Source organism: Arachis duranensis, chromosome 9 (assembly GCF_000817695.3).
Source record: "Arachis duranensis cultivar V14167 chromosome 9, aradu.V14167.gnm2.J7QH, whole genome shotgun sequence".
Taxonomy (NCBI): domain Eukaryota; kingdom Viridiplantae; phylum Streptophyta; class Magnoliopsida; order Fabales; family Fabaceae; genus Arachis; species Arachis duranensis.
In genome coordinates, this window is record NC_029780.3 from 61,640,385 (window position 1) to 61,651,170 (window position 10,786).

Consider the following 10,786-nt stretch of genomic DNA (forward strand, 5'->3'; position numbering starts at 1 on the left):
AATATTAGGAAGACAAAAAAAAGATGAAAACTTTTTATTTTTAAATTTTGAAACTAAAAAAATAATCTTTTTACCAAAAAGTTGAAAAATAATAATATATATTAAAAAAATAAAAAACGAAATCCAATTTTATTAATAATTAGATATATGTGTAAGACATAATTTATTAATTTATCTATTTCATTTTCATTAAATAATAAAATGTTTTTTCTTATAATACCTCAGGTGCTAATGAAACTATTTTAGTGAAATTTAACTGTCTCAATTCCCGGGCGATTGCGCCAAAAATTCGAGTTCCTTTTGGATTTCCCTCTTGATCAATGACAACCGCGGCATTATCATCATATTGTATTATCATGCCATTGCTACGTTTAAGTTCTTTACAAGTACGTACAATTACAACTCTAATCACTTCTGATCTTTCTAAAGACATATTTGGTACCGCTTCCTTGATTACAGCAACAACAATGTCACCAATAGAAGCATATCGTCGATTACCTGCTCCTATGATTCGAATACACATCAATTGGCGGGCTCCGCTGTTATCGGCTACATTCAAATGGGTTTTAGGTTGAATCATATCATTCTTATTTTATCTGGTTTTTCAGTCCAAGGCTTGAAGTAAAAAAAATATTCTCTATTCAACAAAAGAAAGGAAAAATTGCCATGTTTTTTCCTCCAAAAGACCTCTTTCCTTTGGTTTTTATTATTTATTATCTTGAAATAATGAATTGAGTTTGGATAGGCATTTTTGATGCGGCTATTGAGATAGCCCTTTTGGCTATATTTTCTGCGACTCCGCCCATTTCATAAAGTATTCTACCGGGTTTAACGACAGCTACCCAATATTCGGGAGATCCCTTTCCCGAACCCATACGCGTTTCGGTTGGTCTTACTGTAACTGGTTTGTCTGGAAATATCCGTACCCATATTTGTCCACCTCGGCGGACATTTCGTGACATTGCCCGCCGACCTGCTTCTATTTGTCTAGATGTGATCCAAGCGGGTTCAAGTGCCTGAAGAGCATATCTTCCGAAGCAAATATGATTACCCCGATAGGATATTCCTTTCATTCTTCCTCTATGTTGCTTACGGAATCTGGTTCTTTTGGGGTTATAGTTGATGGTTGTTTAGAAATCCCATCACTATTCCAGAACTGTACATGAGATTTTCACCTCATACGGCTCCTCGCGAATAAAACAATTACAAAAATGGATTTAACCAATACCAATAAAAAAATATACCGTATATACATATGTTTAATGAATAATTGAATCACGAGGTTTTTTTATTTTAATATTTCATAGGATTGATTGATCAATTGGAAATTAGTATATCTTGTTTTGATTTTTATATAGAACTAGACATTTATTAGAAAATTTGCCCCCCCTATATATAGTTAAATATATAACTAGATAATGTTGTTCTATTAGAGCATAAGATTCTAACAAATCCTTATTTTATTTATTTCTGGTGGTATTGGATTGGCTCAATTTCGAAATAAAAAAACAAAGATTTCGCGGGCGAATATTTACTCCTTATCCATTTTATTTTAGATGTAATCTAGGGTTATCCTGCGACTCTTCAAAAAAATGAATTGGTTCTTAGTTCGTTCCGCCATCCCTCCCGTCAAATGAATCTTAGGTATTCACGGTTTTCGTCGTTCCCATCGCTTCTCGATTGATGATTAGGTCTGGAATTCTACAATGGAGCCTCGCAAATACAATTCAAAATTATATATATATTTCTTTTTTCTTGAATCAACCTTCTCAGTTTTTATTGACTCGGTGCTCTTGATTTTTTTATTTTGGGAATATATATATCTATATATGGATTTAGTTAATGTTGATGCTTTATTACACTTCCCCTTTTTATGAGATAACCATAAGACCTTTACATATTCGAATTCTATATCATTGATATATCTTTTTTCTTTCTTTCACCCTTCATTTTTATCTGTATATTCTTATTGCTTTACAACTTATAATCAGATTCGTTTTTATTTTTTTTTATCCAATATCTCAGTTGTTATAATTCTACTACCAAAATATGATATCTTGATTTTATTTCGATTTTTAGATTAATTCTTTAAATCCAGATAATGCGAAGCGATGAGTTGGTTAGTACTTAGTTATTAATGAATTCATCCTATAAGTCATTTATTTTATTGTCGAACTCTAACCACTCTAAAAAATCAACGAGTCACACACTAAGCATAGCAATTATATTTATATAAAAAAATTAATTGATATTTTTTATTCAATCTTATAAAATTTGGAAAATTATCATTTTTTTGTTTTACCGAAACAAGGAACCTTAAAGAAAAAGAAAAGGAGAATTGGATTATTCTTTGTTTACAAATATCCAAACTTTGATCCCTAATACGCCATAAATAGTTCGAACTGTATAGGAACAATAATCAATTTTAGCTCGAATGGTTTGTAGAGGAACTCTACCCTCTCTGATCCATTCGACACGTGCAATTTCTTTTCCGTCGATACGTCCCGCAATTTGTACTTGAATTCCTTTTGTCCCCGCCTGTTGAGTTAATTCAATAGCTTTTTTCATTGCTTTACGAAACGAAACTCTATTCCTTAATTGCCCGGCTATAAATTCTGCAAGAATATTAGGATGTCCATAAGGGTTTGCAATTCTTGTAATAGCAATGTTCAGTTTTCGGTTCACACAATTGAGTTTTTTTTGTAAATTCATCTGTAACTCTTCTATTCTTCCAGGCTTACCCTCAATTAATAACTTTGGAAATCCCATAGAGATTATGACTTGAATCAAATCAATTCTTTTTTTAATCTTTATCCCTGCTATTCCCTCGACACCAGAAGATATTCTTATATTTATTTTTATATAATTCTTGATATAATCTCGTATTTTTTTATCTTCTTGTAGATTCTCTGAATAATTGATTGGTTGTGCAAACCAAAGAGAATCATGACTTTGAGTTGTACCAAGTCGGAAACCAAGCGGATTTATTTTTTGTCCCATAATTCTCCACTACTTTACATAAAATGATATGCCCTAGTTGTGCACTTTGTTTTTTTATATCCATTAGGCTTTTTATTTAAAAACATAATATAGCATCCCCTTTTGACTTAATTTGCTTCTGCAGAATAAACGCAAAAACTGGAAAAAGATACTCAATTCAATAAAACGTAAATTATAGTATCATAACCATTTCTTTATCCACATCCACAAATCTCATTTATTCCTATTCATGTTTTGTGTTGTGAACAGACATTTCTATTTATATAATTTTCATTTTTTATATTTCTAATATATAAATATTCTAATTGATCGAATTTGTTTGACCTAAAGATGATTCTAGTTTCTACTTTATCATAAGTAAGGTTATGCTTTTACTGAAAAAAGAAACATTTCTTATTTTTCAAATCGATTTTTCTTTTCATTTCTTTAGTATTTATTCAAATTTTTAATATAAAAAAGAAATTGTTTTATTTTTGAGTAATCTTATTATTATTAGAAGAACATGAAATTTCACCTTAACGACGAGACCTATTATCATTTTTCGCATGTCCTCGGAAGTTTAGAGTAGGTGAAAATTCGCCCAATTTATGGCCTACCATACGATCTGTTATATAAATAGGTAAATGTTCTTTTCCATTATGGATAGCAATGGTATGGCCAATCATTGTGGGGATAATGGTAGATGTTCTGGACCAAGTTATTATTATTTCTTTTTCCGCTTTTGTGTTAAGCTTTTTTATTTTTCTTAATAGATGATTGGCTACAAAAGGATTTTTTTTTAGTGAACGTGTCATAGTGAATTCCTCCTATTTTTTGTAAAGACGAAGAAACAAATTCGATTTTCTCTATTCTACTATTTACTACGGCGACGAAGAATCAAATTATCACTATATTTATTCCTTTTTCTACTTCTTCTTCCAAGTGCAGGATAACCCCAAGGAGTTGCGGGTTTTTTTCTACCAATTGGGGCCCTCCCTTCACCACCCCCATGGGGATGATCTACAGGGTTCATAACTACTCCTCTTACTACAGGACGCTTACCTAGCCAACATTTAGATCCGGCTCTACCCAAAGTTTTCTGGTTTACCCCAACATTCCCCACTTGTCCGACTGTTGCTGAGCAGTTTTTGGATATCAAACGGACCTCCCCAGAAGGTAATTTTAATGTGGCCGATTTCCCCTCTTTTGCAATCAGTTTCGCTACAGCACCTGCTGCTCTAGCTAATTGTCCACCCTTTCCGAGTGTGATTTCTATGTTATGTATGGCCGTGCCTAAGGGCATATCGGTTGAAGTGGATTCTTCTTTTTTTTTTGATCAATCAAAACCCCTTCCCAAACTGTACAAGCTTCTTCCAAAGCATACGGCTTTCTGGATGTAGATGATGATATCTATACAGATGGATCTTATACTCTCTCCAAATGGAATCTATTCCAAACATATATACCATGGTTCCTTACTTCGACAGGGTACAAATATCTAAATTTAATATTTTTAGATACTTTTTCAGACCTAACTATAGAAATATGTTAATAAAAGTTTTGTCAAAAATAGTTTTTTTAACATATAAGTAATTGTGAAAAAAGCTTAATTTTATTTTGATAAATATTGGCCGTAAAAAATAATGTTAGAAAATTTTGAGAATATATTTTTGTAATACTTATTAATTATCAAAAATACTATTTATTTTAATACTTATTGACCATACAAAATTTTCAACAACATTTTTTTACAATTATTAACCTTGAAATATACTATATCATAGACATTTTTTGACAACTTTTTACCATGAAAAAAAACTCAATTATATTTTTTTTACATTCATTATTATAAAAATTAAGGTTTCACCTATTATTGATTTTTTAAATAAAAATGACTACAAAAATTCTACCACTATGATATGAATATGCTTTCATTTTATCATACATAATCATCGTATAAAATCAAACAAGAACTTTGCAATTTTAATCATTGATCATGATTTAAAATTAAACTAGTACAAATAGCATTCCTTATTTAATATTTAACAAGTATATCAACAACAATTAACACCAAGTACCAAAACCAATACTGAATATCATAATATCATATTAATGTTCTTTTTTGTATAGTGTTATATGAATCACACTCATAAACTCATCAAAGTCTTAAGCCATTAATCAAGTGAAATAGGATTGTTATCACTTTGAACTATAGGCAACCTTCCATCCAATAGTTGCTCAAGTATTCCTACCATATGATCTACCTTTTTCTTCAAATCTTCCACTTCTATTTTAGAGTCTTCAATTTTTTTTTGCACATTGAAACTTTGTTTGGAGATCAAAAAATATAAATGATCTAGGACCCCATAACTATGTAGGTGTCACGCCAGTCCTATAACTACGAACTCATTCATGTCGTTCAGGTCCAAGTACTTCCACCAACACCTCAGGTTCATTCATCTCTAATGTTCCTTCATTTACTTGAGATGATAATTCCTTAAATAAATTCTAAAAGGGATAAATCAACCTAATAAAATCAATAAGAATATATGTAAACATGAATATAAAATGCTTATTGTAAAAATTAATGCCTAATTAATCCAATTCCTTCATTGCATAACAGAACTAAATTAATGCCTAATTAAAATGACACAACAAAGGCTTATCATAATAAATAATATTTACATTAAACCAGTTTTATATAAATCTCCTAACATAAAAATTCAGAAATTTCAAGATGATTATAGAAGTCTTTGGCCTCTAAATGCTATTTATTAAAGTTTGACTTAATAGTTAACCAATCACCAAAACATGAAATATTAAACTAAGTACAAAACAATCATAACTTTTCAAGACTTTTACAACAAAATCTAAAGCAGAAATAGCTCCTAATACTAGTACTTTCGACAAAGCACAACTAATTTTTTTATTGATTTTATCTTTTGTAGAACTTATTTAAACAATTACACAAGTTATCAAAGAAGGAAGAAATAATTTTGAGAAGTTATCAAAGTAATAATCAAAACTCACAACATGTGATAACATATCTTACAAATTTTTCTTGAGTTTCTTCATTGTAAGATTGTCCATTAGCATGGGTATGCGTAAGCTTCTAAAGACGAAGACGGTCAATTTCTTGTTTTGTTTGCTCAAACTGTAGCCACAAATAACATATCTTATAAACATAGCAACTAATAAATATCTTCAAATTAAGTCTATAAATTAGTAAAATTTAGATACCATCTCTTCAACTCTTTGTTGGGCTCCCTTAGCACTAGTGGTATGGATAATGTTATTTGCAGCTCGACTCATCTTGTTTTGTTGATGTATTTTCTAATAATTAACAAAATATGTCATAACATATGATAAAAGAGGCTAGTTAAATTTTAGTCAATTAACAGTTATTATGTCATGTGAAGCACAAACCTGTCAGCCTGCATCAATCCAAATATTCACAAGGTAATCCCAATCCTCTTTTTCCATTTCCAATGGTATATAAGCTTGAGCAATTTTAGGGTTATCATAAGGTTCAAAATACCTTTTCTTTAGTAGATGTCGATAACTCCGATAAGAAGAATTCATTTGAGCCCGTACTAAATGCTTTCGGCCTTCAACTTTGAAGTATGTCTTAAAAGAACATAACATATACTATTAGTTTGAGTTTATAGACATAAAAATAAAAAAAGCAAGTGAAAACATAATAAGGAGAACATGAATATTACTAAAACTAGGTTAAACATCTTTACTTTGTTCTCTATTTTGATATCAGCCCATTCTTTAACCTTTAGTGGTGCATTTTCCACATCACGAACTAGAATAGTACATCTTGATTTGGAAAACTTTGCATTTGGACCAACCGGTGTAACACCCTAACTATTAAAATGTTACGCTTCTGGCTCCGCCACTCTGATAGCTCTGGTATTACGACGACTGTTAAAATATTTAATACTAAAATATGAGCCTGTTTAAAACTTAAACCGAATTTTTCAAAACATACATCCATACACACAATACAAATTACAATACTTACAAGGAACATATATATATGTTCCGAGGGTTACCTGAAACTGTAGGTCGATCTCGGATGAGATCTTCTGTACTGGTCGGAGCTGTTGTGTCCGACTTGTTGATGGTGGTGGTGCTGATCTTTCGTCACCGGAGGGTGGGGGGTACCTGCAAGGGACTCCAATGCTTAAGTTAGCAAGGGTATTAAGCAGGTATTGAGTAGAATTAGAGTATGAGTTATTCCTGGGTGCTCCAGTGTATTTATAATGGTGCAGAGAGACCTTTCTTGGATAAGATAAGTTAGTTATCTTATCTTTATCTTTGAGCGAGGTCATCTTATCTTTTAAGGGAACCGCCTTTATCTCTATAGGCTTGGGCTGTCCTTGGATTTGGGTCGTGTTTCTCTGTTTGGGCCCTTTATTGGGCTTTCCTAGTAGTTTGACCGAGCTCTCTGAGAAGAGGTTAGGTCGTCATGACCTGAAGAGGTCGGTCGCTTCATCTGTAGAACATTCTGGGTCGGACTGCTTGACCCTGGGTATGAACAGTACCCTTGCTCGAGCTCGGTCTTTATTTGGAGGTCGAGTCTTGGTTTTAGGACTTCGAGCCTTCTTGGGTGAAGCCGAAATCGAGCATTTTGTAGCTTTTATCCTCGTAGAGATTTTTGAATGCAGAGCGTTTCATTTTCTCTGAGAGCGTGCGCTTTTTAGCGTCCTTGCCTCGGGAATGCACGAGGGTTTTAATGCCCTCATTAATTGGTTTTTGTTTCGTTTCCTTTGGGCTCTTTTATTTTGAACTTTACACAAAAATGGTTTCTCTTCCCCGTTTTACTTCGTAACTTCCCCCTTTACTCTCTCACTTTCTGTTTTCGCCTGTATTTGCACTTTTGCGTTTGCGGCGTCGTTTGGGCGATTTTTAGGTGTTTTGAAAAGGCAATTCCATCTTCAATCTCCTTCGAAGTTTCTTCCTTTGTTCAGGTTGGTTCTTCTTTTATTATTCCTGCCATTTTTTCCAATAAAGCTTTACTTCTGACTGAATGTATGTTGGAAAGTTTGGATCTTGTTGTGGTCTTGTGTTTTGTTCGTTACTGTGACGTATTTTTTCTGATTTTTTGTCTTCGCATGTTTTGCTGGCACTTCTGCTTAATTCTTTGTTGCCTGAGTTTTGTGAACTGCATTTGTTGTCTTCTGAAAAGATTGCCCCTTGATTTTTTCTTTGTCGATAGCTCTCCTTGCCATTGAACTGTTGTTGATTTTTATTTATTTTTTGGGGGGACTTTATTTTTCTGTAAAAAACGAGAAAGCGGGTGCGTCTCCGATGATTTCTTCTTTTGATACTTTTTACTGTTTGATAGCCTTCGTTTGTTAATCGAACTGGGATGGTGAGCCTGGGAGATAATTTTTATTTTGATGACTTTGTGGTTCATCGCTTTCTTGTCAGAGTGTCGCTTTAATTTGTAGAATAGAGAAGGATTTATCGTTTTCCTATTAGGATGTATCAAGATGTGAGCTTGTCGGTTTTTCTGAATCCTTGTTTTGTGCCTGCCTCCAAAGGATGCCCCTGGAACTTTGGTGTAGGTCCCTAGGTTTCCTTTTGTTGTTTGTACTGCGCTGATTTATGTCGGCCGAGCTATTTTGTCTTTCGTCCCAGATGTTTTTTAGTAATCTGATCTTCTTCTTTTTTTGTTGTAGGATTAGTTGGCCTCATGTTTCTCGCAAAAATATTGTTGAGACATCTTCTCAAGTTCCTGAGGGCATGGCTGATTGGGTGGATTCTATGGTTCTATTGTGTGTTTCTTTGGTTGACTCTGAGTTCTGTCAACAACTTAGGCAATTTCATAAGATCTGTGGTAGTGGAGGTGATGAAAAGAACTATGAACTTGTACCTTCAAGTTCTGAGGAGAGGGTCTGTTTCTCTACTCGAATTGTCGGAGAGCGCCCTTTTTTCTATGCCTACGACTTCTTTTTTAGTCAAATGAGTATTATTCTTCCTTTCTCTGATTTTAAGACAAGCCTATTATGGTCATGTAATGTTGCTCCTTCCTAACTTCACCCCAATTCCTGGGGGTTTCATTAAAATTTTTCAATTGTTGTGTCATGAACTCGGTATTCCTGCTTCACAATCTCTCTTTTTCTATCTCTTTGTTTTGACGAAGCCTGGTGTAGTTAAGAAGAAAGCCGCTTGGGTTTCTTTTCGAGCTTCCCAGGGAAAGAAGGTCTTCTCTATATTTGATGAATCTTTTTGTGATTTCAAAAATTACTTTTTTAAGGTCCGAGCTGTTGAAGGAGCTCGGCCCTTTTTTCTGGGTGAAAATGACGAGCCCGCCTTTCCCTTGGAATGGCAAAAGGATGTGAGAGTTTCTAGATATACATGGGAAATGTTGGATGAGGCTGAGCAAGCTTTTGTTACTGTTCTGGAAGAAAACTGGGGTCAGCCTCCCCATCTCGACACAAAGAGATTTTTAACCGATCCCTCTCTCCTCCAAACTGAGCTGGGTAGTTATGTTTTTGATTTTCCACTTTTGTCTGCTCCTATATTGTTTGCAAGCTCTTTTCTGATTTGTAACTTGGTTCTTTACTGTTGTGTTTTGTTTGCAGAGATGATTAAGAACAATGAATCTGTGAAGGCCTTCAAAAGGGCGAGGAAAGCTACCGCAGCCCAAAATGTCTCGGCCAAGGCGGTCGGGGAGGGATCATTGATGAGCGGATAATTTATACACTTTTTGGCACTGTTTTTAGTATGTTTTTAGTACATTTAGTTATTTTTTATTATATTTCTTTTAGGTTTTAATTAAAATTCACTTTTCTGGACTTTACTATGAGTTTGTGTGTTTTTCTGTGATTTCAGGTATTTTCTGGCTGAAATTGAGGGACCTGAGCAAAAATCTGATTCAGAGGCTGAAAAAGGACTGCAGATGCTGTTGGATTCTGACCTCCCTGCACTTGAAGTGGATTTTCTGGAGCTACAAAAGCCCAATTGGCACGCTCTTAATTGCGTTGGAAAGTAGACATCCTGGGCTTTTCAGCAATATATAATAGTCCATACTTTGCCCAAGAATTGATGGCCCAAACTGGCGTTCCAAATCAGCTTCAGAATTCCCAGCGTTTAACGCCGGAACTGGCACAAAAGTTGGAGTTAAACGCCCAACTGGACCCCGGAAGTGGATTTTTACGTCATTTACTCATTCTTGTAAACCCTAGGTCACTAGTTCACTATAAATAGGACTTTTTGCTATTGTATCTTCATCTCATGACACATTACACGTTTCATATTGTATCTTCTACGGCATGAGTCTCTAAACCCCATGTTTGGAGGTGAGGAGCTCTGCTGTGTCTTGATGGATTAATGCAATTACTACTGTTTTTCATTCAATCACGCTTGCTTCTATTCTAAGATACCACTTGTTCTTCAACCTGATGAATGTGATGATCCATGACACTCATCACCATTCTCACCTATGAACGTGTGTCTGACAACCACCTCTATTCTACCTTCGTTTGAGTGTGTATCTCTTGGATTCCTTAAGTTGAATCTTCGTGTTATAAGCTAGAACCCATTGGCGGCCATTCTTGAGAATCCGAAAAGTCTAAACCTTGTATGTGGTATTCTGAGTAGGATTTGAGGATTGAATAACTGTGACGAGCTTCAAACTCGCGAGTGTTGGGCGTTAGTGACAGATGCAAAAGAATCACTGGATTCTATTCCGACATGATCGAGAACCGACAGATGATTAGCCGTGCAGTGACAGTGCGCGTTGAACATTTTCACTGAGAGGATGGGAGTAGCCATTGACAACGGTGAAACG

General features: G+C 34.2%; 2 protein-coding genes across 2 annotated transcripts; both read right to left on the reverse strand.

Moving 5' to 3' along the window:
• Positions 1-103: 103 nt before the first annotated feature.
• Positions 104-717, reverse strand: LOC127741401 (50S ribosomal protein L14, chloroplastic-like). The gene has a single exon (XM_052253641.1). The coding sequence runs from the start codon at positions 578-580 to the stop codon at positions 212-214; it is 369 nt and encodes a 122-aa protein (XP_052109601.1). The 5' UTR covers positions 581-717; the 3' UTR covers positions 104-211.
• A 1,101-nt stretch (positions 718-1,818) lies between these two features.
• Positions 1,819-3,481, reverse strand: LOC127741400 (30S ribosomal protein S3, chloroplastic). Its single transcript, XM_052253640.1, has one exon. It carries the CDS (start codon positions 2,998-3,000, stop codon positions 2,344-2,346), a length of 657 nt encoding a protein of 218 aa, XP_052109600.1. The 5' UTR covers positions 3,001-3,481; the 3' UTR covers positions 1,819-2,343.
• Between the last annotated feature and the right edge of the window lie 7,305 nt (positions 3,482-10,786).